Raw genomic sequence first — 26,440 nt, forward strand, 5'->3', positions numbered from 1 at the left:
TAATTTTTATTATTTTCAATATTTTTATTCATTTTTATTATTTATATAAATTAATTTTTTAAAGATTCTTAATCACTATTACACTATTAATTTAATTTTAAATAAATTTAATTTATAATTTTAATTTCTATTTTAATTTTGATTTATAATTTAGTTTAAATATTTTAATTTGAATAATTTGATTTATATATTTTTTGTTAAAATGGATGGAATAGAAGAATTACAATCACTTAGTGTAATATCTAAAGTTAATGAAATGCTTAAAAATTATCTTGAAATTGATCAATCCGTAATATAACCAATTAATTTTAATTATTTACTAATTATATTAATTAATTTATTTAAATTGGAATAATTTTGTAATAATTTTTTTTTAGGAGTTAGCAGAATTTATAATATATTTGGCAAAAAAATCGAAAGATTTGGATGAATTTAATAAATTATTAAATGAAAATGATGCTAATATGAGTTTTGATTTTATTAATCAACTCTATCGTATTATTATTACACTTGATCCTCCAAAACGTAAATTAACCCAATTAGTCATCTACAGTAGTCTAGTCTTAAGTAGTTAAGTAGTCTACAATAGTCTTAAGTAGTTACTCTAGGTATTAGGGTTAGTAGGTAGTATAAGGTATATAAGAGGTACTATAGGTATATTAGGTATATAGGGGTATTAGAGGTAGTTAAGTACTTAGACTAGGCTACTAGGCTATTTTAGGTAGTTAAGGCCTTTTAGCTATAGTACTTAAGCCCACTAGATATATTAGGTAGTTAAGGAGTATAAATATGTTTAGAAATGGATGAATGGGATAATATAATTAAAAGTAATAATGATGAAACAAATTTTCCGGCACTTTCATTAAAAAATAATCCAAATCGTAAAGAACTTTTATTACCATCACCAACTGTATATTCTTATCGACATACTAGTTACTCCCCAAAGGGGCTTCCCTAGTTATACAGTTATTTAGCTCCCTTTCAGTAGTACACTCCATACCCATAAAATTAGCTCCCTTTCCCAGGGTTAGGGAGATAGTTAGTCTAGGTGCAGCAAGATTGAGAGGACCGAGGAAAATTTTTTTCCTCTAACCCGATCAATTTTTGACATTTATTTTTAAAATCCTAATTTTTGGAATTATTTTTTCCTAATTTGATTGTCTGTATAGGTAGAATTATCAGAATGGGCTAAAGAATTAATTAATAAAGAAAATCCTAATATTAAATTACAAAATTATAAATCTAATAAAGATAAAGATAATAGAGATCGAGATAAACATAGACGTAGTCTTTCTAGAGACCGTGACCGTGACCGTTCTAGATATAGAGAAAGAGATAGAGACCATGATAGATATAAGGAAAGAGACAGAGGTAGAGATAGACATAAACGTAGTCGTTCTAGAGACCGTGATCGTGATAGAGATAGAGATAGACGTAGTCGTTCTAGAGAAATAAATCGTTCTAGAGATAGTTCTAGAGACTTTGAACCAGACACCGTTATGGAAGAATTAGAAGAAGAAAATGATATATTGAATAATAAAAAACGTTATATAAATGATATAGAACGTTGGGAGAATCAACAATTATTAAAAAGTGGAATTTTAACTAATGAAGAGAAATTTAAATTGAAATCTGAATTAGAATTACAAGAAGAAATTCAACCTGAAGTTACTATTAATTTAAATCCACCAAATTTTTTAAAAGGACAAACTATAAGATCAGGTACTCCGTTACGGTGCTTGCTCATCCCCTACCGGGGTACTAGTTAGTTATCTACCATTACTGTAGTTATTTATATACCCCTTACGGGGTACCGTTTGACCAAGCTCCGTAACGGAGCTCCTTTATCGAGCCTACCCCACTAACTACCATTTTTGCAACCTTTTAGTACATTTATTTATTTTTTGTAATTATTTTTTACCAAATAAGTAGTTACTGCAGCAATAATTACCGGGTGAGGAAAATTTATTTTCTCTAACCCGATCAATTTTGGACATTTTTAAATAATTAGTGTTATTTGGAATTATTTTTTACTAAATTTACTTAATTATTGTTTAGGTATAGTATTATCACCTATAAAATTAGTTGCAAAACCTGAAGGTTCATTACAAAGAACTATTACTACTTCATTACAAATACAAAATGAACTTAAATCTATACATCATACACATAATACTACACATAATACACACAGTACACACACTACTACACATAGTACTAATACTACACATACACATACTACAGCAAGTACAAAAAGAGTATATAAAAATATATTAGAAGAAAGGAAAAATTTACCTATATATAAATTAAGAGAAGAAATAATAAATGAAATAATACATAATCAAATATTAATTGTTATTGGTGAAACTGGTAGTGGTAAAACTACACAAATACCACAATATCTTTATGAATCTAAATTTCATTATTATAATCATTTTTTATCATTAATTTCTCCCGTTACGGTGACTGGTCCACCAGACAGTAATGGTACTAACGGTAGTACAGTTGTACCTGGTAGTAGTACCAACGAGGGTACCGTTGGACCAAGCACCGTTACGGAGGGAAAGGGAGCTAATTCTACAGCCACGGAGTGTACTACTACTAATACTACTAATAATACTAAGGATATTGAGGATATTAAGGGTACTAATACTAAGGAAGTCCCTTTTGGGGTTGGTGGTACTGGTGGTTGTCGTGTACTAGACACCGTAACGGAGAAAAAAATGATTGGTATAACACAACCTAGAAGAATATCATGTATAAATATAGCAAAAAGAGTAAGTGATGAAATGTATTGTATAATTGGTAATGAAGTTGGTTATTGTATAAGATTTAGTGATGTTACTAGTGATAAAACTATTATTAAATATATGACTGATGGAATGTTATTAAGAGAAATTCTACATGATCCTTTATTAAATAATTATATTACTATTATGGTAACTACGTTACGGTGTCTGGTCCACCAGACAGTAATAGGCCCCGAAGGGGCTCCCTAATTATTTCACTACTAGTTCTTTAGTTATTTACTGTAGTTAGTTATACCCCTTCCGGGGTACCGTTTGACCAAGCTCCGTAACGGAGCTCCTTAACTTAGCCTACCCCACTAATTCCTATTTTTGCAACCTCTTTGATATTTATTTTACTATTTGTAATTATTTTTTCGATATAAGTAGTTACAGCAGCAATAGTTACCTAGAGAAGAAAATTTATTTTCTCCAACCCGATCAACTTTTAACATTATTTTTAAATTAACTATTTTGTTAATTATTTTTTCCTTTTTACCTAATTTAAGTTATTTTTAGTTGGATGAAGCACATGAAAGAACAATAGCAACTGATGTATTATTTTCACTTCTTAAAGTAACTAATTAATTATATAATTATATAAATTAGACTGAAGGTGACTATATAGTAATAAAAAATATTTAAAACTATATAGACAGGTACCAGTCTTATATTAATTTCGTCATTTTATACCTCTTGACGTACAATTTAAATCTTACTAATTAACTATTAGTATTAATTAGTGTTAATATGGAGAATAATAATGAATTAGGAGACATGTATGAAAAGAAAAGATTTTAGATTAATAGTAACATCAGCAACATTAGAAAGTGAGAAATTTAGTAAATATTTTTTTAATTCGAAAATTTTTAAAATTCCTGGTCGTTCTTTTCCTGTTGAAATTTTCCATTCTAAAGAACAAGAATTTGATTATCTTGAAACTTCACTTATTACTATATTAAATATACATCTTAATGAAAAACCTGGTGATATTCTATTATTTCTTACTGGTACGTTACGGTGTCAGGTCCACGGCCAACCACCAACCCATAGCCCCTGAAAGGGGCCTTCTTTAGTTATTTACCTAGTTATACCAGTAGTTATACTATTCCGCTTGACCAAGCTCCGTAACGCCCTAACAGAGCTTACCCCACTAATTACTATTTTTGCAACCTTTTAGTTATTTATTTATTTTTTGTAATTATTTTTTCCATATAAGTAGTTACTGCAGCAATTTGAGAGGAGAGAGGAAAATTTATTTTCTCTAACCCGATCAATTTTTGACATTTATTTTTTTCTACCTAATTTTTACAAATATTTTAAGTTAATTTTGGTTAATAATTGTATTAGGTGAAGAAGATATAGAAACGGGTATAAAAATATTAGAAGAAAGATTAAATAAATTAAAGAATATGAATATACCGAAATTATTATTATTTCCAGTATATTCAGCATTACCACAAGATCAACAACAACAAATCTTTCAACCTGCACCACCAGGAACTAGAAAATGTATTTTAGCTACTAATATTGCTGAAGCTTCTATTACTATTGATGGTAATAATATTAAGTAGTTAAGTAGTAGTTCTTAGGTAGTTAAGGGTAGTTAAGTAGATTAGGTAGTCTAGGTGCAGCAAGAATGAGAGGAGAGAGGAAAATTTATTTCTCCTAACCCGATCAATTTTGGACATTTATTTCCAAATTAGCTATTTTGTTAATTATTTTTTCATTTTTTTGGTTAATTATGTTTTATAGGAATATTATATGTTATTGATCCTGGATTATGTAAAATTAAATCATATAATCCTAAAACTGGTAAAATAAAATTCATATACAAATTATTTAAACCATTTATAATTATTTATTATATAATTTATTTATTATATAATTTATTTATTATATATTTGGGATTATAAATTTGTAGGAATGGAAAGTTTAATAATAACACCAATATCACAAGCTAATGCTAGACAAAGAGCTGGTAGAGCTGGTCGTACAGCACCAGGTAAATGTTTTCGTTTATATACTGAGAAAACTTTTCATGAAGAAATGCTTCCTACACCTATTCCTGAAATTCAACGTGTTAATCTTACCAATGTTGTTATTATACTTAAATCTATGGGTATTAATGATTTTTTACATTTTGATTTTATGGATAAGTACGCATTACGGTGCTTGCACACACGGCCACCAACCATCTACTAGTTCCTTAGTTATATACAGTAGTTATACCCCTTACGGGGTTATTTAGTTTTTTATACTATTCCGCTTGACCAAGCTCCGTTACGGAACTCCTTAACAGAGCTTACCCCACTAATTACTATTTTTGCAACCTTTTAGTTATTTATTTATTTTTTGTAATTATTTTTTCCATATAAGTAGTTACTGCAGCAATAATTACTGGGTGAGGAAAATTTATTTCCTCTAACCCGATCAATTTTTGACATTTATTTCCAAAATCACTATTTTCTTAATTATTTTTTAATAATAATTGTATTAGACCTTGTAATGAAATGTTAATTGATGCATTGGATATATTATATCATTTGGGTGCATTAGATGATGAAGGTTTATTAACACATTTAGGACGTAAAATGGCACAATTTCCAATTGATCCAACATTATCCAAAGTATCCAATAATTAATCTAATTATTAATTAATTGAATTAAATTATTAATTAATTGAATTATATTTTTTTAGATATTATTATATTCGATTGAAATGGATTGTTATAATGAAATAATAACAATAATATCAATGTTATCAGTACAGAATATATTTTATCGTCCAAGTGATAAAAGAGAAAAAGCTGATCAATCCAGACGTAAATTCTTTCAATCTGAAGGAGATCATTTAACTTATCTTTATATATATAATCAATGGTCTAATAATCAATTCTCCAATTATTATTGTTATAATAATTTTCTACAAGTAATTCATTATCCTAATTAACCTAGCTAACTAGTTAAGGAGTAGGTAGAGTAGGTGCAGCAAGATTGATTTAGCGAGGAAAATTTATTTCTTCTAACCCGATCAATTTTTGACATTTATTTCCAAAATCCTATTTTTTGAATTATTTTTTCATAATTTTGATTAATTAGTTAATTATTAGTTATTTTAAGTTAATTTTCGAAAAAATAAGGTAAATAATAATAAAATAGTATAGAGCATTAATAAAAGTACAAGATATAAAGAAACAATTAATATCAATAATTGATAAATATAAATTTATGAAGAAGAAAATGAAAATTGATAATTTAAATAAAACTGAACGTATACAAAAATGTATTTGTAGTGGATTTTTTCATCATTCTGCTAAAAGAGATGAAGATTCTTATCGTACATTATTAGATGAACAAAAAGTTTATATACATCCTTCTTCATCATTATTTCAAAGGTATTGCGTTACGGTGTGAGGTCCACCAGACAGTAATAGGCCCCGAAGGGGCTCCCTAATTATTTCACTACTAGTTCTTTAGTTATTTACTGTAGATATTTACCCCTTCCCTTATTCCGTTTGACCAAGCACCGTAACGGAGCTACCTTTACGGAGTTACCCCACTAATTACCATTTTTGCAACCTTTTTGATATTTATTTTACTTTTTGTAATTATTTTTTCGATATGAGTAGTTACTGCAGCAATAGTTACCTACAGAGGAAAATTTATTTCCTCTAACCCGATCAATTTTTGACATTTATTTTTTTTTACCTTATTTTTCTAATTATTTTTATTATTTGATTAATAATTGTATTAGAAATCCAGAATATGTATTATATCATGAATTAATATTAACAAGTAAAGAATATATGAGAGATTTAACAATAATTAAATCAAAATGGTTATTAGAATTAGCACCAACAATGTTCATATCATCTAATAATACATTTAAACATTCAAGTAACAAAATTATTAAACTAAAATTAAAATATTAAAATAGTAATTTATATTTTTTGTAGATGTAAAAATAAAACCTTTATATAATAAATTTGAAAAAGATCAAGATTATTGGAGATTATCTAAACGTAAATTATAATACACTCACACAATAATATATTAAGTATATATTATTAAGTATATGAATAAGTATATTATTAAGTATATATGTTGGAATTAATAAATTATTGTAATAATTCATCTTTAATTGATTCTGGAAGTGTTCCATTAACTGATATAGCATAACATCCAGGTATTAAATCATCTAAATATTAACTCCGTTACGGTGCTTGCTCAAACAGTAAATAAGCCCCGGAGGGGGGTCTATATAACTAACTACCCCGTAAGGGGTATAACTAAATTATATAATTAAGTACTGTAAATAACTGTATAACTAAAGGAAGCCCTTTCAGGGGTTAAGAAACCCCTTTCGGGGCTGGTGTGTACAAGCACCGTAACGGGGATACTTAAATTATTGTATCGAGCAGACCAAGATTTTTGTGGATCAATAATGGAAATAAAACCATTAAAATTGGAACTAGTACAATCAAGAATACGTCTATGATCACCATCCATTTGTAAAAATGAACAATTACCACAACCATTCTCATAAAACTATAATACAATATTAATACAATTATCTAACATTATTAGTCCCCTAACTATATAATCCTCCTAGGTAACTAAGTAACCCCTGGAAAGGGAGCTAATTCTATGGGTATAGAGTGTACTATTGGAAAGGGAGCTAACTACAGCTATGAAGTGTACTACTATTATAGGTATATAACTATAGAAGCCCCTTAAGGGTATAACTATTCCTCTAATACCTAACTAATACAGGTATATAACTAAAGTACCCCTTTCGGGGGCTAGTGATATCGGAGCTGCTGTTGCAAGCACCGTAATGGAATACCTGATTTTCAGACATAATTAATCTACATGAAATACAAGCTCTAAGTTTAGGATTTGGTTTATCACCTTCAGTATGTTTTCTAATAACACCACTACAAAATAATAATAATAAATAAAAATTTACTGTGGAATAAAATCATATTTATTATTCTTAATATCCAATTCTTCTTCATCATCAAATATATTCACTATAAACAAATTTAATAATATTAAGGAATCATTTGATAGTAGAGTAATTATTTAGGAATAGAGTAAATGATTGGGAAATAGAGTAATTATATAGGAAATAGAGTAATTTAGAGTATTTAGGAATCATTTGGTAAGTAGAGTAAATATTTAGGAATCATTTGGGAATATAGAAATATATGTAAAATTAATAAAATTACCTGGATTATTCATATTTAAAAATTAATTAAAAAAAAATATATATTAATTTGATTTATGGTGTTGGAATAATATAAGATTAATAAATTAAATTAATTATTTGATAAATTAAATTAATGTAATTAATAAATTGATAAATTAGATTTATTGATTAGATTAATGAAATAATTTTGGATAATGAAGAATATTGGTGTAACATTTAATTTTGATGAATCAATTTTATTAGATGATAAAATTCAAATTCCATTAAATTTCTATAAAACTAATCATAATTTTACTATACAATTTAAACAACAATTATATACCAATACTGATAATAAGAATAAAAAAAATAAAGATATTCGGAATTTGGATACTAGAACTGGTTATTTGGATAAATTTGTAAATTTAGACAACAAATTCGGAAATCTGGACACTAATGTTGTAAATTTGGATAATTTTGGTTATTTGGATATTAAAGAATTAGAAGAATTAATAAATGATAATTATATATCTACAAAAAATTTATATAATTCTTTTATAAACAATACTATTAATGAACATGAAAAATTACAACAACACATCAAAAACCAACAACTCGAACAACAACTACTGGAACAACAAAAATTACAAAATGAACAATTAGAAAAACAAAAATTACAACAACAACAACTCAAACAACATCAACAACTACTGGAACAACAACAGGAACAACAACTAGAAAAGGATGTAATAGATTTTATACCGAAAAATATGACAATAAAAATATTTGATGAGATGAAGGCGAAATTTAAGAAATTGGAAGAAATTTATAATGAAATCAAATCAAATACAGAACTAAAATCTTTACGTATAGAATTAAGTAAAAAGATAAAAATATGTTTAAACAGTATAGCAAATACACAGAAACAAGTGAATTTGACCTTTAATAATTTATCAAGAATTTTAAATGAAAGTTCGGAGAATTTGAAGATTTTCATCTTATTTAAAATTGTCGAAGGTGTTTTAAATTGTTGTGAACAAGGTCAAATTTATATTAATCCCAAATCTGTTTGGTCTTTTTCACGTCTATTAGCTTCTATTGATCATATCAATACTAATTTCAATATCATCTTCATTACATTATTAACTTTTAAAACTATATTAATTATACCTAAATTTTATTATATCCAATCAAACACTGTGGATACAGTTAATAAGGTGGATACAGTTAATAAGGTGGATCAGGTGGATCCAGTCAACTCAGTCAATACAGTCAATTCAGTGGATAATGAGAGATTGAATAGATTATATGAATATCCAGAAGATATAAATGAAGAAATAATATATAATAAAAGATTATCATCATATATAAGATTATATTTATCATATTTATGTATAAAAAATGATTTTAATACAATTTGGAGTTATTATGCAAATGTTATTAATTCGAGTTGGAATAATATCTTCATACAATTCATACCATGTCTACTTATTACTATTTTAAATATTACTTCATATTTCATGTATCATATTTATAAATTACAATTCATTAAGGTAATCATTACAATTTTAATTATTTTCCTATATTTTCCTACGTAATTATTTTTTTTCTACGTAATTTCTTCATTTTTCTATGTAATTTAATTATTTTCTATGTGGTGAATATTTTTTTTAGATATTGAAGAATATGAAAAAATTATTGGAGAATAAATTAATTAAATATAATAATACATCATCAAATCAAATGTATATTGGACAATTACAACAATTTTATTATGATTTTAAGTACGTTACGGTGCTTGTACACACCGACCCCGAAAGGGGTACTTAGTTATATAGTTATATACCCTTAGTTGGTTATATATATCTAGGGGTACCCCTTGAGCAAGCTCCGTAACTGAGTTATCTACCCTAGGAATATTTAGGTATACACTTTTTAAGCTCCCTTTCCCTAGTACACTTCATACCCATAAAATTAGCTCCCTTTCCCATACTACACTTCATACCCATAGAATTAGCTCCCTTTCCCATACTACACTTCATACCCATAAAATTAGCTCCCTTTCCCATACTACACTTCATACCCATAGAATTAGCTCCCTTTCCCATACTACACTTCATACCCATAGAATTAGCTCCCTTTCCCTAGTACACTTCATACCCATAAAATTAGCTCCCTTTCCCTAGTTAGTAAAAGTGTATATTTAGCTCTCTTTCCTCTATTAGTAAAAGTGTATATTAGATCCCTTACCCAGGGTCTATTTAGTTATTAGGGGAGTAGTTAAGGGAGTTAGTTTTATACTGTAGTTATATACAGTAGTTAGTTCCATAGTTAGTTAGTTGGTTAGTTATATCCCCTTACGGGGAGTACTTTAGTTACTGCTTGACCAAGCACCGTAACGTAACACCGTAACGGAATATATAGTAATGGAATAAATTTAAAAGAACCAGAAGGATATAAAATGAAATATAAAGAAGAAGATTTAAGAAATGATATTTAACCTTAATTTACTATTCTACTACTCTATTTGTTAATTCTATTAATTCTATTCTATTGGTTTATTCTATCTATTATTCAATTTGTATGGTTAGATCTATAAGAGTTTATAGATTAGATTATAAAAATGAGAGGATTATTTGAAATACCATTGAGAGATGAACTTGAAAATGATTTAAAAGAGTTTTCAAGTTTTGAAAAGGAATTACGTCAAATATTTAATGAAATAACAAGTTATACAAGAAATTTAATTGAAGGGAAATTAAATTCTCAGAGAATAAGAATTAATATAGAAAATGGAAATTTTAGTTATTATGAAATCAAACATAAAAAATTAAATGAAATTAATGAAATTGAAGATTTAATAAATAAATATGAAAAAGAATTAAATCAAATTAAACCAAAATTCAATGAACTAATAAATAAATTAAATAATATGAAAATTAATTCAGAACAAACAATTCAAAATTATTTAAACAAATATTAATATTAAAACTAAATTATTAATATATATTAATATATATTAGGGTTATTAGTAGATATATTGATGTTTGTAGTGTATACTCGTAATTTAGGGTTTTACTAACTAGTTAAGTGTAAACTCGTGAATTAGGGTTTTAAGTATATAGTAGATAGTTAGTTGGGAGAATTAAAGGTATATAATAGTCTAGTATATAGTATAGTAGTACTATAGTAGAGTATATAGTAAGGAGTATATGTTAGTCAGTATATAGTAGTGTATATACATATAAGTATATTAGGGTACTGGGTACAGTAGGTATATTAGGTATAGTATTAGGATTATATGAGTGTTTAAGATAATGTAATATATTAAATATTAAATTTTAATTTATGAATTTTCATAAATTCTTTGAATACATATAATTTAAATGAATCTTTCTTTAAATCAACAAAATTTTCCATATGAAATGAGATTTTAGTCGGTAAAAATAATTTTAAATAACATTATGATCTGGATTGCCTGAGTGACCTGAATGCTCTGTATGACCTTAATCACCTTAATCACCTTAATTACTTGAATGACCTTAATCACCTTAATTACTTAATTACCTTAATACCTTATTACTTGAATTACCTTATCACCTTTATTACCTTAATCACCTTAACAACCTCTATGGCCTGGACCTGGACCTGAATCTTAATAACTATATTGATTAACAAATTACTATATATAACATAAATTAATATATTATTTAAAGAGATTAGTGAATTTATACCAATAATTAAATAATAAAGTATATTCATGTGAATTATATGAAAATTGTATTATTTCATCAATTTTTTCATCTAATTGATCTCCAGTATATGATATTAAAAATCTTTCTTCAACCATTAATACATTAATTATATCAATATTAGAAACATATAATAAGTTTATTATTAATTTATAATGTTTTCTTAATAATTTAAATATTAATTTAAATTTATTTCGAAACTCTTTCTTAAACTCATTTTTAGTATCTAATACTGATTTAGGCTCAGTTACAGATTCCTTAACTACTGTACTTAACTCCTTAAGACTACTATCTTTAACTACTGTAGACTCCTTCTTAGACTTATTAAATATATTATGTTTACTAATATTAAAATGTTTTATTAAAAATGTTAATAATTTATTACGTTTAAACATGTAATTACAATCTACATTAACTAAATAACCATTTGTTATTATTATATTTTCATAATTACGATCACCAATTTCAAATAAATAATTCATTATACTCATTATTATAAAACTATTTTCAAAATTTTTATCAACATTTTCATTAAAATTTAAATTTGTTATTGTAGTATTTAATAATTGTATATATCCCAAATTATTAAATATTGATATTAAATTATATATTATAATAAAATCATTATTTATTTTATATTTATTTAATATTAATTTAATTGTTTTTAATAATTCCACATATAATTCATCATTATTAATATTATTACATTTTAACATTATTTTGATTTTCTCCTCCGTAACGGTGTGAGGTCCAACGGCACCAGTTTCCTTAGTACCAGCCCCAAAAGGGGCTTCCTTAGTATTAACTTCAGTATTAGGTCCCTCAGTACCTGTACCCTCACTACCCTTAATATCCTTACTAGTAATATCCTTAGTATCCTTAGAAAAAGTACTCGACTCCCCAGAATTAGTTACAACAGCAATTTCATTCAAAATTTTCTCAGTAGTACACTTGGTGGCTGTAAAATTAGCTCCCTTTCCCTTAGTTACGGTGCTTGCTCCAATAGTATCCTTAGTAGTATTATTATTAATAGTAGTTAGGGTATTAGTACTATTAACCTTAGTATCAGTACTAACCTTAGTACTATTGGTAGTACCTGACCCCGTAACGGTGCTTGCTCCAACAGCTCCAAGATCCTTAGTACTATTAGTACTACTAACATTAGTATCAGGTCCAACTGTACTTCTATCCGTGTGACCAAGCACCGTTACGGGGATAACATTAGTATAAATAATTAATGGATAATTACAAGATTTATATATAAATGTATGATTTAAATCAATAGAAGTAATGTAAAAATTAGTATCAGTAATTAATGGTATAAATTGTTTAAAAAAAATTTTATTATCTTTTATTATACAATTATCATCAGAAACATTTGATAAAAGTAATTTAAGATAATAATTTCTATAATTACATCGACGTTTTGTATTATTAATTAATTTGACAATTTTAGTAAATAATATTAAAAATTTATTATTCAAATTTATTAATTTAGAAATTTCTTCATCAACTAATTTAATATATTTTATAAAATAATATTTATATTTATCAATAGTTAATTTAGATGAAATTGTATAATAAAATTTAATTGAAAGTTGTTTATTTCCATTAATTAATTCAACTATTCTATTAAACAATATATTATCAATATCGTATAATAAATATATTACAAATTGTCTAAAAAATATTTTTAAAATTTTAATTGTCAAAATTTTAACTAAAAATTTGAGAATTAGAATTTTTATTTCATTAGTTAATCTAACAAAGTCGGGTGACAATAATTCTAATAATACATTTAAACATAATTTACCATTTGTTTCAATACAATTAGATAAATATATTATTAATTTATTATACTGATTTTTATCATTATAATTAGTAAATCTTAATATTAAACATATTGAATTTATACTTTTTGACAATTGATTATAATATTTATATACCAATGAATTAATTTGTTGAAAATTATAATATTCATTTAATATATTTATTTTTTCTAAATTTATATTATTTTGATTAATTCCAACAGTTAAAAGTGATGAATTATATAATAATTGTAAAATTTTAAAATCTCTTGGAATTTTTATAAAAAACATATTCTTTCTTTCTATTGATAATATTTCACCTCTATACATTATTTCTATACCTATATCACATAAACTAGATTCAATAGTATCCTTAGTACCAGCCCCAAAAGGGGTTTCCTCAGTATTAACTCCACTAGTAACTCCAGTATTAACCCCCTCACTAAAAGTACTCGACTCACCAGAATTAGTTACAGCAGCAATTTCATTCAAAATTTTCTCACTAGTACATTCCATAAGGGTAGAATTAGCTCCCTTTCCCATAGTACACTCCATAGGCATAGAATTAGCTCCCTTTCCAGGGGTACACTCCATAGGCATAGAATTAGCTCCCTTTCCAGGGGTACACTCCATAGCTGTAGAATTAGCTCCCTTTCCGGAGGTACACTCTATAGCTGTAGAATTAGCTCCCTTTCCCTGAGTAACGGTGCTTGGTCCAGTGGTTCCAGTAGTATCCTTAGTACTATTATTAGTATTAGTATTAACCTTTGTAGTACTATTAGTACTAACCTTAGTATCAGTACTACTAATACCCTTAGTACCTGTATCCGTGTGACAAAGGACCGTACTAGTACATTTAGGATTATTTGAGAGTAAAAGTTGATAATGTAGAACTTGTTGTTTATTAAATTTAACCAAATGAAATTTCGAAATATATTTAAATCTAATCTTATATTTATGATTCAAAATTGATAATAGTCTGACTGTAGACACACTTTTTACCGTAGTTAATTTCTCAGTAGATACATTTTCCACTCTAGATACATTTTTTACCGTAGTTAATTTCTCAGTAGACACACTTCTTACCGTAGTTAATTTCTCAGTAGACACACTTTGTTGATTAAATATTGTAAATGTAATTAATGAAATTAAACAAGATGAAATACAATTAATATTATTAATATAATATAAAGTTTGTAAATAATTAAAAATTCCCGATTTTCCAAAATTGTCAAGCTCCAAATTCATTAATTTTCTTATACTATTACAAATATTCTTCACATGATTATAACAAATTCTATCATAACAACAGCAATGGTTTTCCATATTGTTAGATATATTAATATCTGAACTAACTGATGTTTTTAACTTTATATTCTCAATATTTTCATATTTATCTATAGTATTAGAACTTTCAGATAATAATATTATATCAGTATAATTATCAAATTGTATAATATGATAATTATTTGTAATAAAATAATTCTCAATATATAAATCAATAAAAAAATAAAGATTTTTAAAGGATTTTTTCAAATTTTTTACCTTAAAAATTAATAATGAATTTATATTAATTACTATAGGAAAATCTAATTTCAAATCTCTATCAACTGTTTCAACTCTATCAACTCTATCAACTCTATCAACTGTTTTAAATCTATTAAATATTTTAAATCTATTAAAATATTTAACTCTATTAAATAATTTAATTTTAGTTAATTTAAAATATTTTATAAATAATTTACATTTATATTTACAATTGAAATTAAAATTATTTCTAATTTTTTTAAGATAAATATTCTTTAATTTATTTTTTTTTAATTCTATTGTTATAATATCACTAATTTTATATCCATTTTTATATATACCACATTTCAATGTTATATTACATGTTCTTAAATTATGTTCTAATGAATTGATTTTAATAGATTTTAATAGAAATATAATCGAACCTAATGATACAGTTATTGTATTTTTTCCATATTTAAAGTTATTAAAGGGGAATATCCTCTTATTTTCTATTATTTCACAACATTCATCTAAATATCCCATTAACCAATTTTTAATACCAAATAATATCCAATAGAATATAATATAGTAGAGGATTAGTAATTTCCAAAGTTTAATATTGAATATATGTGTAAATTTATGGTATCAACTGTGAATAATGGAATTGAAAAAATTTTACTCTATTAAATAGAATCTTGAAAATTAATTAATTATATTTAAAAATTAATTTTAATATATTAAAATGGAACATTATTTTACACATTAGAATAATAAACTAATTTTTATTCTAAATATATTTACCACACCACAAACTATACATAAATAAAAATATTAAATTAAATTTTTAAAAATTATGTGAAAAATTTGTTTTATAAAGTTTTGTGTGAAATTTGAAGATTGATTGAATAATATACATGTGATTTGAAGTTGTGATAATTCAATATTAGATTCCTGTATTAATGATTTAAATTCTTCATTTTGACCTATTACTATTAATATTTTAATTGATCCAAATTCTTTATTAATTTTAAAAAATTTATCCAAAATTATTAAATCATCTTTTATATCAAATACATAAATTACATAATCAACTCCTTTTATTATATATTTATCTTCTATTTTATTCATATCATTGGTAAAATAATCAAATAATTTACCTTTATATATATTTCTACAACGACTTTCTGCTATTATACATTCTATAGGTATTTTTATATCCACTAATACATCCAATTGTTGATCCACTTGTTTATCTAATCCTCTATCCGATCCTCCATCCAATTGTGTATCCAATTGTGTATCCAATTGTGTATCCACTCCATCCACTTGTTTATCCAATCCATTGATTTGTTTTTTATTGGAGTTATTAGTATTATTAGTTTTAATATTAGAATTGATAGGAATTACAAAAAATTTGTAATCATATAAATTAATAAATTGTTGTAATAAATTACTACACATTAATGGATTAGTACCAACAATTAATATACGATTTGATTTTATATTACCATTTTTTATTTCTTTTAATTTTTTTAACATTTATTTATTAATTAAAGATAATTATATAAAAATAATTATTTATTCCCAATAAATTAATTATTTATATATTTAATATTGGGAATGTTTATTGTTTGATAAGGTATAGAATAATTTAATATGTCAAATATTAATATTGAAGATATTTGTAATATTTGTATTGATATATTAATAGAAAATATTAATATAAAATCAAATCAAATTAAACTCAAAATATCAACTCGTAATCCAAACAAAGTTCAATTAGATTCTAATACTAATGTCCAATTAGATTCTAATAGTAATGTCCAATTAGATTCTAATAGTAATGTCCAACTAGATTCTAATAGTAATGTCCAATTAGATTATAATACTAATGTCCAATTGGATACTGATAGTAATGTTCAATTGGATACTGATCGTAATGTTCAATTGGATACTGATCGTAATGTTCAATTGGATTCTAATAGTAATGTCCAACTGGATACTGATAGAAATATAAATCTAAACCCTAATTTAGAACTTTTAAAAATCTTGACTGATTATAGAAATATTAAAAAAACTAATTCTAAATGTAAATTATGTGAAATTTGTGATCTAAATGGTGAGACTATAATTTTTAAAGATTTGGAATTTATTGATTTTTTAGAATCAAATATACTTTTTAAAGGTGATTTAACAAATTTTAGTCTCCAAAATTTTTTTAATCATTTTAATATAATTAATACATCCATTCCATTAAATAAATATAATATACTCAACGGTACAATACTCAACGGTAATATACTTAATGATAATATACTTAATGGTAATCCTCTAATGGGTAATCCTCTAATGGGTAATCCTCTAATGGGTAATCCTCTAATGGGTAATATACTTAATGGTATGAATATTAGAAATAAAATATTAAAAGGATTAAATTATTATATAATTTGTTTAAAATTAAATAAAAATCAATTTGAAAATGAAATTATAATAAAATTTGGATCAGACATTTATATTAATTTTTCTAATTACACATTACAGGTCAAGAGATCATTTCTGGTTGATAAGAGATTAAAAAGTATAGTAATGAATATATTTTTAAGAGAATTAAATACAATTGATCAAGAAAGTATTTTGTTTAAGAATTTTAAAAAATTACAAGAAAATCATCTATTGTATGAACAGTTAATACAAGTTAAACCTTGCATTCTGTATGATGGTGAATATATATTGAAAATTATAAGAAATAAAATCTCATTTGTTGGTTATTATAATAAGTTTCATCGTAATATTTCACAAACGAATTGGTATTTAGATCGTCCAGACGTATTTTTTTATTCAGTTGAGCTATTTACAGTAAACTATTTATAGTAGACTTATTCACAGTAGAGCTATTTTTAATAGACTAATTTATAGTAGACTTATTCACAGTATAGACTATTTATAGTATAGGCTATTCATAGTAGACTTACTCACAGTATAGACTATTCTTAGTAGACCTATTCTTAGTAGACTTATTCACATTAGACCTATTCTTAGTAGACTTATTCACATTAGACCTATTCTTAGTAGACTTATTCACATTAGACCTATTCTTACTAGAGCTACTCACAGTATAGACCTATTCTTACTAGACCTATTCTTACTAGACTTATTCTTAGTAGAGCTACTCACAGTAGACCTATTCTTACTAGAACTATTCTTAGTAGACCTACTCACAGTAGACCTATTCTTAGTACAATTATTAACATGAGATTAGATAATGAGTGTTGAAAAATGTATTGGATTACCATTGAAGAAGATATTAGATGCAGAGGAATATAAGTTGATAGGTGCTGGAAGAGAAGATGTAAATGTACGTAATCTTGGAAATGGTAGAAAAATGGCATTAGAACTTAAAAACACAAGTATAGATCCATTTCTATTACTATATGCTATTGATAATGAAGATACTAATGGAAGATTAAGTAAAGATACTAATGGAAGATTAAGTGAAGATGCTAATGGAAGATTAAGTGAAGATGCTAATGGAAGATTAAGTGAAGATACTAATGGAAGATTAAGTAAAGATACTAATGGAAGATTAAGTAAAGATCCTAATGGAAGAATATCGAACCCAACTGACTCCGTAACGTTGTATCATAAAAATATAAAAATTGATCATGAAAAAATAATATTGGCTGATAAAAAATTAATCAAAGATTATTTTATAAAATCGGATGAAAGGGATTTAGATCCAAGAGATTTGGATGAAAGGGATTTGGTTGAAAGAGATTTGGATGAAAGGGGTTTGGACCCGATTATGGATAATATTGTTGTAAAATTTAAAAATGTAAAAATGACAATAAATTGTAGATTAGAATGTCAAAAAATACATTATGAAATTGATAAACACACGAAAAGTTATAATTGTTTAATATATTCAGAAAATTTGTTAACTCATGATACAGTAGAGATGATTAATGGACTTGAATTTCCTATACTAATTAGGCAAAAGAACCCAATTAGGATATCTCATAGAAGATCACAAGATACAAGAAATAGACAAATTTTGGAACTAAAATTAGATTTAATACATCCTAGAATATTGTTAATGTATATTAAAACACAATCAGGTAAGATAATGAATTAATTAATTTGTTAGGGTTATATATTAAAGAATTTGTTAATGGAGACTTAGGAAGGACATTACCAAATCTTTCAAAAATGTTAAATACCAAATTATATTCAATTAGTTTAGATGTGTTGAATATAATGTAAACAGTATAAGATTCCATATAAATGTTAATTTTTTAAAATTAATTTAAATCAATTTATATAATTATTTATAATATTTATATAATTATTTATAAGATTTAATATAAGTACAAATAAATTTATGGTCTTGATTAATTAGAGTCAATTATAAGGACTCAATAATATTAATGTGAGATTCTAAAAAAATTTACATAGAATCATATAAATAAAACTAATATATAATATATTAATTTAAATGCGTTGTAAAATTATGAGATTTGGAACCATTTTCAAACATTAATGAAAATTTTATGGGGTACACTATTTCTAGATGCAGCACTGTGCCCTAATCAGATTAATTAGATTTATATCTTACCACATATTTTAACACAATTATCCTATTTACTTATTGACGATTAATAATCGTTTTGATTTTTTAGTAAAAAATTTAGGAAATGGCATCAGTTGTTGATGATGAAGCTGGCGTTGCTGGCTACTATGACCCGGAAAAAGGTATGTTATTTCCCACTCTTAAATATTTATATAATAATATTATTAAATATTTTCATATTAATTTTTAGGTGGCTACTCTGATCAATACAAGTTGTCTGAAACCACTCCAACCTATATCCGCCACCAATTTATGAAAAAAGTCTTCACCATTGTATTTCTCCAACTTCTTGTATGTTCTTTATTTAATTAATTATATTATATTAATTATATTATATTAATTTTTATTATATTAATTTTGTGTTAATATGATTATAGTTTTCGTTTGGATTTATGTTACTTTCGTATTATGTTGAACCAATTAGAACATTTTTCATCCATTTTCCAGCGATTGGTCTTGTATGTTTGATAGTTTTCTTCATAGCTTCACTTGTGATAAGCTTCGTACCATCGCTAGTAAGAAATACTGCAGGAGCAATTACAGCAATTGGATTGATGACACCATTGATGGCAGTATCATTGGCAACAATTTGCTGCCACTTCAGATCAGTTGAAATTGCAATTGCAGGAGGAATCACAACAGCAGTGGTGCTCGGACTAATCCTTTTCGCAATGCAAACCAAGTACTGCTTCACAAGCTGGATCCCATACGTATTCGTGGCTACCCTTTGCTTCATGTTCTTCAGCCTCATCAGCTTCCCACTCATCTACTACGCAGGATTCAAAACCATGAGAATGGTCTATGCAGGAGTAGGAGCACTCTTGTGCTCAATCTACATCCTCATCGATGTACAACTCATTGTTGGTGGAGGAAGGAAATATGAATACTCTGTCGATGATTATTGCTTAGCCTCCATTGCCCTTTACACTGATATAGTCACCATCTTTATTGACATTTTAAGATTAGTTTCTTCATAATTTTTTCAATGTGCTATTTACGCATATATTGACAAAGTATAGTTTAGTATATGAAATTAGTAGTATTAAGCTTGTTAATTGATGTATTTCCCCATCAGATCGTTGATGTAGTGTCCCGAATGTGGGTTAAATCTCTATCAGATTTACAATAGTACCGTGTGTTTTTTTAATTTAGAGTAAAATTCTTAAAATTAGGGTTAAATTCTTAAAATTAGGGTTAAATTCTTAAATTTAGAGCCAAAATGTCTAAAACTGACACAATAGATGGCAATGTAACTTACAAGTCTAACCATGAATTTGATTTAATAAGAGAATTTGATATTGATTCACTAGAATCAATTAATGAAGCAGAGTTGCAACAAGTAATGGAAACATTCGATACTGAAAAAAGTATATTCAATTTTTAGTTTACTTAATTATGTGTGTAAAATATTTTTAGATCTGAATCCAGAGTATAATTTAATTGAAGAAACGCCACTTTATATAAGGCATCAGTTTCTAAGAAAAGTGTTTTTCATCTTAGTATTACAGATCCTTACCACATTTGGCTTCACAGCACTGGCATACTTTATACCACAGATCAATGATTTGTTTTCACAGTGTCCATACATATCAATAGGATGTGGAGCCGTATATTGTATCATGATCATAGTCTGCATAATCTTCCCAAAAACATTGGAAAACACAATATGCTGTATCATATTCCTGGCGACAACCACTGGGTTATTATCGTTACTAGTAGCCTCTACATGTTGTTTCTTTGATATCAAGGAAATAGCAATTGCCCTAGCCATCACAGTACTAGTATTCATATCCTTAATGATCTTATCATATCAAACTAAATATGATCTTACAAGTAAATTTTAGACCTTAACACAGTTAAACAGTAGTTAACACAGTTAAACAGTAGTTAACACAGTTAAACAGTAGTTTACACAGTAGTTTACACAGTTAAGTAGTTAACACAGTTAACACAGTTAACACAGTTATAGTGTACTGATGAATTATAGGATGGTTGGGATTTACAATAGTATTATCATTAGTAATGGTATATTTCGCAATAGTGTTAATTTTTGTACCAATTAAGCCATTATGTCTTGTATTTACAATTGCATCAACGATTGCAACTTGTATATATGTTCTGGTAGATATGCAATTGATCATGGGAGGAAAGAGAAAATACCAGTTCACAGTAGACCAGTACATGTTAGCAACCACGACAATATACTGTGATTTCATATCACTGTTCTTGAACATTTTACGGTTCTTTAGGTTTTAAAGCTTTAATTTACTAGAATATACGTAGAGATTGAATAGTAGTATATTGTAATGAGTATACTAGTGTATATTATATAGGGTATAGTAGAGTATTAGTAGAGATTAAAGAAAATTAGTGTAGAGTTTTAAAGTATTCAGGTAAAGTTAATACTTCTCTAGTGTGTTTAACAAGTTGTCCATTGATATTAACATAGTTAACATTTCCATTATTCGAAGTAACTGAAGTCTCAGAATAGTAATTTTCATGCATAACACCGGGTTGATAATTAGGGCCTAAGTTGGTACCACCTTGATAATTAGCACCTAAATTGGTCACAGGTTGATAATTAGTACCTAAATTGGCACCTAAATTGGTACCACCTTGATAATTATTACCTAAGTTGGTACCAGTTTGATAATTATATGTTAAACCAGGATCAAAATTGTTATTGGTGTAAATGGGATATCTAATGATAGTGTTGTTGCTGTGAAGACGATTATTGTCATTGTGGTGATCAGTATTGACTGAGTTGAAGAAAGTGTGGCCAGTGGTATCTTTGGAATGCTGAAAATTACCAGAGAAAGAATCACCAAAGATGTTAAGATAGTCAGGGACAGACCCTGAGACATACTCATTAAAGACATTTGAGTTATTGTCATCAGGAATGGGTGAATTCTGGTTCTCATTTCGAAAACTGGAAACTGAATAATTGTCACGAATGGTGTAGATTTTGTCAGGAGTGTTAAAATTCGGAAAATTGCAAGAGTTAAAACTCGAGCAACTGTTGTCACCAGAATTTTTATTATTTTCAGCAGTGTTGGAACTGGAACCACCACAGGCATTATGACCAGTCTCACAACAAGGGTTTTGAACGTCATTACAGCAGGAGTTAGTTTTAGCCTTGTCACCAGATAATTTAGATTGGTTAAGCTTATTGACTAAAAGGTTTATTAAAGTTTGAATATCATTAGAGTCCAAAGGACGGTCCTTATCCCTATCGTCGTTGAAGGTGTGTAAAAACTCGTTAAACTTAATGATCACCTGGTCTAACTTAACATCAAGGTCCTTGAACTTGTTCTTATACTCCTTCATCTTGCTTTTAACCTCCTCATTGACATCGTTCTCAAGAGCGTTGATGGAGTTGTTAACACCAGTTATGCTCTGACCAACAGCATTGACAGAGTTGTCAAGAGTGTCGTTGAGGGAATTTATAGTCCCATCAACTGAATTTAAGCTGTTATTAACAGTTTCAAGAGAGTTTTCAACACCTTCAAGAGAATTTTCAACACTATTGATACAATTGTTGACAGTGTTTAGAGAATTATTAACAGTGGTTAGAGAATTGTTAACGCCAGTTATGGAATTGTTGACAGTTTTTAAGGACTTGGTAACAGTGGACAAATTATCCTTCAAATCAGTGTTAATAGTATCATTGACTGAGTTTAAACTGTTTTTAAGAGTCTCATTTAGACCATCAGTGACTGAATTAACACTGTCACTAATTCCCTTTACATTATCATTGACTCCGACAACACTTTGGTTCACTTCAGTTATAGTGTCGTTAACTGAGTCAAGGCTCTGATTTACAGTATCAAATGAGAAGTTGAGGGCACTAATTTTCTCATTAACATTCTCATCAATTTCGCTAACTCGGTCATCCACAGCACTCATTTTCTCTTCCAAATCACCAAACTTCTCCTCAAACTCGATTAACTTGTCGTCTAAAACAGCCATGCGATCATCAATTTGGTTCATTTTATCACCAACTTGGTCCATTCGGTCCTCAATGACCTTCATAGTATCGTCTAGATCATTCAGAGAACTCGTAACTGAGTCCAAAATGTTGGAAATGCTTTCAATTCCGTTGTCCAAGTTAAGAATTTTATCATTAATCTTATCATTGATGTTGGACAAATTGTTGGAAATCTTTTCATCCAAAACATTCACATTGGAGTGAAGCATGTCGTGCACATCAGCCATACTGCTGTTTATACTATCATTAATTCTATTGGTAATAGTATGCGTGACATTATGAGCAAGGTTGTTATTGATTGTGTTGGTGATGTGATGTGTAGAGTCGTTGAGTGTGTTTGAAACACTATTGACAACAGCAGTCAGGTTGTCGTTTAGACTCTTGATTAAATCTTCCATTAGAATCTTGTGCTTATTTTCAATTATAGCAATTGTGTTTATCAGATTATCATTTATAATGTTCAGTTTACCCAAAACACTATCGTTGATGACGTTGTACATGAAGGAGTTTTGCTTCTGCAGAATATCGTTAATTACGTTGTTATTACCCACTAAAATGTTAATTAAACTAGTCTTTTCATCCAGTTTATTATTAAGTAGACTAGTTTTATCCTCTATCTTGGAGTTTAACTTGTTATTACTTTCATCCAACTTTGTGTTTAATAAATTGCTATTCTCGTTAAGTTTAGTATTAATTAAGTTATTCTGTTTCTGGATCATGGTGTTAATAACGTTATTTTGTCTGTTAATGTTATTTTCAAGTTGTACAAAATTGCGATTAATCATCCTCTTGAGCTCCAAATTGTCCTCAAAAACGTCCCTCCTAATTCCCATAACTCCATTGGCCATAGTCACACCATTATCATTCATCATATTACCCATTAGAGGATTAACATTCATGGGTACATTGGTCATATTATTGGGGCTATTATTCAGATTAGGAATATTGTTCATATTGTTAGGGATATACATATTCGTGTTCATATTTAACCTATTAACACCAGTAGCATTCAAATTATTTAAATTCGTAGCGTTGGCGTTTAGGTTATTGGGAGTCTGGTTCAAGTTATTATTGTTCCCAATATCGTTTACCACTGTGGTTGAAGGAAATTCGTCATCAAAGGGGTCAATTGGATCTACAAATTCTTCATTCAACCCAACTGGGTCAGCCAACCCAACCGTACCATTATTGTTCACATTCATATTATTTAACCCAACTTCGCTATTAACAAACTCGTTATTAGGCGTTGTGTCATTTTTGGCAAGATTTGATTTATCATTTTCGTCATTTAAATACCGAATCATCGGTTTTTTTAAATCATCGTAGTTTTTAATGAGTTTTACCCTACTGCTTCCACTCCCAGTACCCTTAACATCAGGCTTCTCATCTTCTCCGACCTTTTTTAGAACAAACTTATCAATTTGTCCATCGTCCTTGAAAATAGCCACCATTTCACGAACATTCTGGTCACCTTCACCCTACAACAATAACATTGATCATTGTTATTTTTGTTAGTTTTTATTTTCTATTATATGCCATAAAAATTTTGGCCAAAAATGTATTTGATGTGTATATAATTCAGTATCTGATAGTATGACTCACCTTGTTCATTTTAAATTAGAGTATTATGCCATCCTATAACTAACATGTCAAAATAGTCTAGTAATTAAATTACACTAATATTTGAGCGATTAAAATTATAGATTTGTTAATTAATTGAAAAATGGTAAATGTGCAACTCAACGCACTATAAGATTCCATATTTGTTTAATTTGTATATTTCTCTGAAATTATGAGGAATAAACTCAATAACTTAATCAGTGTTAGAACTTTGAACAGTTTTAAGTTCTCTAAGAGCAGGGATCTGACCAAATCCTGGGATTTTGTTCGTAATTACGACTGTGTTTATTTAAACCTACATAAACTTGACTATAATTTGTTGTTAACTGATAATAAATTGGTTAAAAAACAGTTTGGCGAGTATTTAGCTATCTTGGACCAAATTAAAAAATTTAATAAGAAATTGGTTCTAATTGGACTAAGCCGAAAAGCAGAACTTTCATCCTTTGGTGATGTCGTTATGAATAACCAGCTAGAATTATTTAACCTCTTTTTTCTCCTTTTTCAATTCCAGAACAACTTACTTCTAGGTATTATTTAAACTAGTTTTACCACTTTTTAGTATATAAATTTGAATTATTTAGTTCATAACTCGTTTAATTACATTATTAATTTGATAAATTGAAAATTATTAGATAAAAGAGGAGTTGATCTGTTGAAGAATAAATGCCCGAATATATATAAGCTTCTGTTTATACACAAGACTAATTATTATTATAACCAAATTTTACACTGTAAGTGTTTTTAGGAATTTTACTTTTCAGATTTAAGGGAATCCAATGCCAATGAAAGGATTTTGATAGTCGTCGACGAGTACTTGAAGGAGAATTTCATGGATTTAAGGGAAAAAATTGAATTTAATAATTTCACCGAGAGTTTTAATTTCAATGAGAACATGAGGAATTGGTCTCTTTTCCTCTGCTTTTACTTGTTCTTGCCACTTTTAACAGTTTCTTCTGCAGTTTTTTACGGATTTGTAAAATATATATACTCCATTAACAGAGACAAATTTATCTCAGTCACAATTCAGGACGAGTCGATTAATTCTCGAAAGAACAGAGAACTTAAGTTAAATAAAAACATTCATTTCTACGACACACAACGTGATTAATGTTTTATATTAATATATTTAATTATAGTTTGAAAATGTTAATTT

At 27.0% G+C, this 26,440-nt stretch overlaps 12 protein-coding genes across 12 annotated transcripts, besides 21 other annotated features; 8 read left to right on the plus strand and 4 right to left on the minus strand.

The window, feature by feature from the left end:
• Positions 1 to 202: 202 nt before the first annotated feature.
• On the plus strand, positions 203 to 6,721 carry TA20340 (ATP-dependent helicase, putative; the record flags this gene model as incomplete). The annotated part of the gene is made up of 14 exons (XM_949134.1): positions 203 to 289; positions 378 to 525; positions 798 to 910; positions 1,170 to 1,722; positions 2,059 to 2,939; positions 3,306 to 3,362; positions 3,559 to 3,796; positions 4,137 to 4,343; positions 4,542 to 4,601; positions 4,711 to 4,957; positions 5,287 to 5,416; positions 5,488 to 5,718; positions 5,949 to 6,191; positions 6,434 to 6,721. 14 exons carry the CDS (start codon positions 203 to 205, stop codon positions 6,719 to 6,721), a joined length of 3,483 nt encoding a protein of 1,160 aa, XP_954227.1.
• Positions 6,722 to 6,907: 186 nt separating this feature from the next.
• Positions 6,908 to 8,033, minus strand: TA20345 (putative transcription initiation protein spt4-like, putatve; the record flags this gene model as incomplete). Its single annotated transcript, XM_949135.1, has 6 exons — positions 6,908 to 6,987; positions 7,100 to 7,337; positions 7,407 to 7,549; positions 7,572 to 7,726; positions 7,759 to 7,822; positions 8,021 to 8,033. 6 exons carry the CDS (start codon positions 8,031 to 8,033, stop codon positions 6,908 to 6,910), a joined length of 693 nt encoding a protein of 230 aa, XP_954228.1.
• Positions 7,467 to 7,535: a sequence feature (1 probable transmembrane helix predicted for TA20345 by TMHMM2.0 at aa 83-105).
• A 162-nt stretch (positions 8,034 to 8,195) lies between the features above and the next one.
• Positions 8,196 to 9,578, plus strand: TA20350 (uncharacterized protein; the record flags this gene model as incomplete). The annotated part of the gene is made up of 1 exon (XM_949136.1): positions 8,196 to 9,578. The coding sequence occupies one exon, from the start codon at positions 8,196 to 8,198 to the stop codon at positions 9,576 to 9,578; it is 1,383 nt and encodes a 460-aa protein (XP_954229.1).
• Positions 9,099 to 9,167: a sequence feature (4 probable transmembrane helices predicted for TA20350 by TMHMM2.0 at aa 302-324, 384-406, 416-435 and 442-459).
• Positions 9,345 to 9,413: a sequence feature (4 probable transmembrane helices predicted for TA20350 by TMHMM2.0 at aa 302-324, 384-406, 416-435 and 442-459).
• Positions 9,441 to 9,500: a sequence feature (4 probable transmembrane helices predicted for TA20350 by TMHMM2.0 at aa 302-324, 384-406, 416-435 and 442-459).
• Positions 9,519 to 9,572: a sequence feature (4 probable transmembrane helices predicted for TA20350 by TMHMM2.0 at aa 302-324, 384-406, 416-435 and 442-459).
• Positions 9,579 to 9,666: 88 nt separating the features above from the next.
• TA20355 (uncharacterized protein) lies at positions 9,667 to 10,963 on the plus strand (the record flags this gene model as incomplete). The annotated part of the gene is made up of 4 exons (XM_949137.1): positions 9,667 to 9,802; positions 9,895 to 10,127; positions 10,312 to 10,380; positions 10,595 to 10,963. 4 exons carry the CDS (start codon positions 9,667 to 9,669, stop codon positions 10,961 to 10,963), a joined length of 807 nt encoding a protein of 268 aa, XP_954230.1.
• Positions 10,964 to 11,686: 723 nt separating this feature from the next.
• TA20360 (Phosphoinositide 3-kinase-like protein, putative) lies at positions 11,687 to 15,592 on the minus strand (the record flags this gene model as incomplete). The annotated part of the gene is made up of 3 exons (XM_949138.1): positions 11,687 to 15,085; positions 15,119 to 15,447; positions 15,493 to 15,592. The coding sequence occupies 3 exons, from the start codon at positions 15,590 to 15,592 to the stop codon at positions 11,687 to 11,689; spliced, it is 3,828 nt and encodes a 1,275-aa protein (XP_954231.1).
• A 288-nt stretch (positions 15,593 to 15,880) lies between these two features.
• On the minus strand, positions 15,881 to 16,588 carry TA20365 (uncharacterized protein; the record flags this gene model as incomplete). The annotated part of the gene is made up of 2 exons (XM_949139.1): positions 15,881 to 16,164; positions 16,207 to 16,588. 2 exons carry the CDS (start codon positions 16,586 to 16,588, stop codon positions 15,881 to 15,883), a joined length of 666 nt encoding a protein of 221 aa, XP_954232.1.
• A 117-nt stretch (positions 16,589 to 16,705) lies between these two features.
• On the plus strand, positions 16,706 to 17,920 carry TA20370 (uncharacterized protein; the record flags this gene model as incomplete). The annotated part of the gene is made up of 2 exons (XM_949140.1): positions 16,706 to 17,168; positions 17,214 to 17,920. 2 exons carry the CDS (start codon positions 16,706 to 16,708, stop codon positions 17,918 to 17,920), a joined length of 1,170 nt encoding a protein of 389 aa, XP_954233.1.
• A 391-nt stretch (positions 17,921 to 18,311) lies between these two features.
• TA20375 (uncharacterized protein) lies at positions 18,312 to 19,181 on the plus strand (the record flags this gene model as incomplete). Its single annotated transcript, XM_949141.1, has 1 exon — positions 18,312 to 19,181. The coding sequence occupies one exon, from the start codon at positions 18,312 to 18,314 to the stop codon at positions 19,179 to 19,181; it is 870 nt and encodes a 289-aa protein (XP_954234.1).
• Positions 19,182 to 19,740: 559 nt separating this feature from the next.
• Positions 19,741 to 20,653, plus strand: TA20380 (transmembrane protein; the record flags this gene model as incomplete). Its single annotated transcript, XM_949142.1, has 3 exons — positions 19,741 to 19,798; positions 19,867 to 19,967; positions 20,054 to 20,653. The coding sequence occupies 3 exons, from the start codon at positions 19,741 to 19,743 to the stop codon at positions 20,651 to 20,653; spliced, it is 759 nt and encodes a 252-aa protein (XP_954235.1).
• Positions 19,941 to 19,967: a sequence feature (7 probable transmembrane helices predicted for TA20380 by TMHMM2.0 at aa 45-64, 71-93, 103-125, 132-154, 164-186, 193-215 and 228-250).
• Positions 20,054 to 20,086: a sequence feature (7 probable transmembrane helices predicted for TA20380 by TMHMM2.0 at aa 45-64, 71-93, 103-125, 132-154, 164-186, 193-215 and 228-250).
• Positions 20,105 to 20,173: a sequence feature (7 probable transmembrane helices predicted for TA20380 by TMHMM2.0 at aa 45-64, 71-93, 103-125, 132-154, 164-186, 193-215 and 228-250).
• Positions 20,201 to 20,269: a sequence feature (7 probable transmembrane helices predicted for TA20380 by TMHMM2.0 at aa 45-64, 71-93, 103-125, 132-154, 164-186, 193-215 and 228-250).
• Positions 20,288 to 20,356: a sequence feature (7 probable transmembrane helices predicted for TA20380 by TMHMM2.0 at aa 45-64, 71-93, 103-125, 132-154, 164-186, 193-215 and 228-250).
• Positions 20,384 to 20,452: a sequence feature (7 probable transmembrane helices predicted for TA20380 by TMHMM2.0 at aa 45-64, 71-93, 103-125, 132-154, 164-186, 193-215 and 228-250).
• Positions 20,471 to 20,539: a sequence feature (7 probable transmembrane helices predicted for TA20380 by TMHMM2.0 at aa 45-64, 71-93, 103-125, 132-154, 164-186, 193-215 and 228-250).
• Positions 20,576 to 20,644: a sequence feature (7 probable transmembrane helices predicted for TA20380 by TMHMM2.0 at aa 45-64, 71-93, 103-125, 132-154, 164-186, 193-215 and 228-250).
• Positions 20,654 to 20,895: 242 nt separating the features above from the next.
• TA20385 (transmembrane protein) lies at positions 20,896 to 21,932 on the plus strand (the record flags this gene model as incomplete). Its single annotated transcript, XM_949143.1, has 3 exons — positions 20,896 to 21,043; positions 21,093 to 21,509; positions 21,664 to 21,932. 3 exons carry the CDS (start codon positions 20,896 to 20,898, stop codon positions 21,930 to 21,932), a joined length of 834 nt encoding a protein of 277 aa, XP_954236.1.
• Positions 21,161 to 21,229: a sequence feature (7 probable transmembrane helices predicted for TA20385 by TMHMM2.0 at aa 73-95, 105-126, 133-152, 162-179, 191-213, 218-240 and 253-275).
• Positions 21,257 to 21,322: a sequence feature (7 probable transmembrane helices predicted for TA20385 by TMHMM2.0 at aa 73-95, 105-126, 133-152, 162-179, 191-213, 218-240 and 253-275).
• Positions 21,341 to 21,400: a sequence feature (7 probable transmembrane helices predicted for TA20385 by TMHMM2.0 at aa 73-95, 105-126, 133-152, 162-179, 191-213, 218-240 and 253-275).
• Positions 21,428 to 21,481: a sequence feature (7 probable transmembrane helices predicted for TA20385 by TMHMM2.0 at aa 73-95, 105-126, 133-152, 162-179, 191-213, 218-240 and 253-275).
• Positions 21,669 to 21,737: a sequence feature (7 probable transmembrane helices predicted for TA20385 by TMHMM2.0 at aa 73-95, 105-126, 133-152, 162-179, 191-213, 218-240 and 253-275).
• Positions 21,750 to 21,818: a sequence feature (7 probable transmembrane helices predicted for TA20385 by TMHMM2.0 at aa 73-95, 105-126, 133-152, 162-179, 191-213, 218-240 and 253-275).
• Positions 21,855 to 21,923: a sequence feature (7 probable transmembrane helices predicted for TA20385 by TMHMM2.0 at aa 73-95, 105-126, 133-152, 162-179, 191-213, 218-240 and 253-275).
• Positions 21,933 to 22,043: 111 nt separating the features above from the next.
• Positions 22,044 to 25,275, minus strand: TA20390 (uncharacterized protein; the record flags this gene model as incomplete). The annotated part of the gene is made up of 3 exons (XM_949144.1): positions 22,044 to 23,134; positions 23,180 to 25,142; positions 25,267 to 25,275. The coding sequence occupies 3 exons, from the start codon at positions 25,273 to 25,275 to the stop codon at positions 22,044 to 22,046; spliced, it is 3,063 nt and encodes a 1,020-aa protein (XP_954237.1).
• A 181-nt stretch (positions 25,276 to 25,456) lies between these two features.
• Positions 25,457 to 26,395, plus strand: TA20395 (uncharacterized protein; the record flags this gene model as incomplete). The annotated part of the gene is made up of 3 exons (XM_949145.1): positions 25,457 to 25,814; positions 25,920 to 26,018; positions 26,049 to 26,395. The coding sequence occupies 3 exons, from the start codon at positions 25,457 to 25,459 to the stop codon at positions 26,393 to 26,395; spliced, it is 804 nt and encodes a 267-aa protein (XP_954238.1).
• Positions 26,195 to 26,263: a sequence feature (1 probable transmembrane helix predicted for TA20395 by TMHMM2.0 at aa 202-224).
• Positions 26,396 to 26,440: the final 45 nt, after the last annotated feature.

The sequence above is a fragment of the Theileria annulata genome, chromosome 1 (genome assembly GCF_000003225.4).
Source record: "Theileria annulata chromosome 1, complete sequence, *** SEQUENCING IN PROGRESS ***".
Lineage (NCBI taxonomy): Eukaryota > Apicomplexa > Aconoidasida > Piroplasmida > Theileriidae > Theileria > Theileria annulata.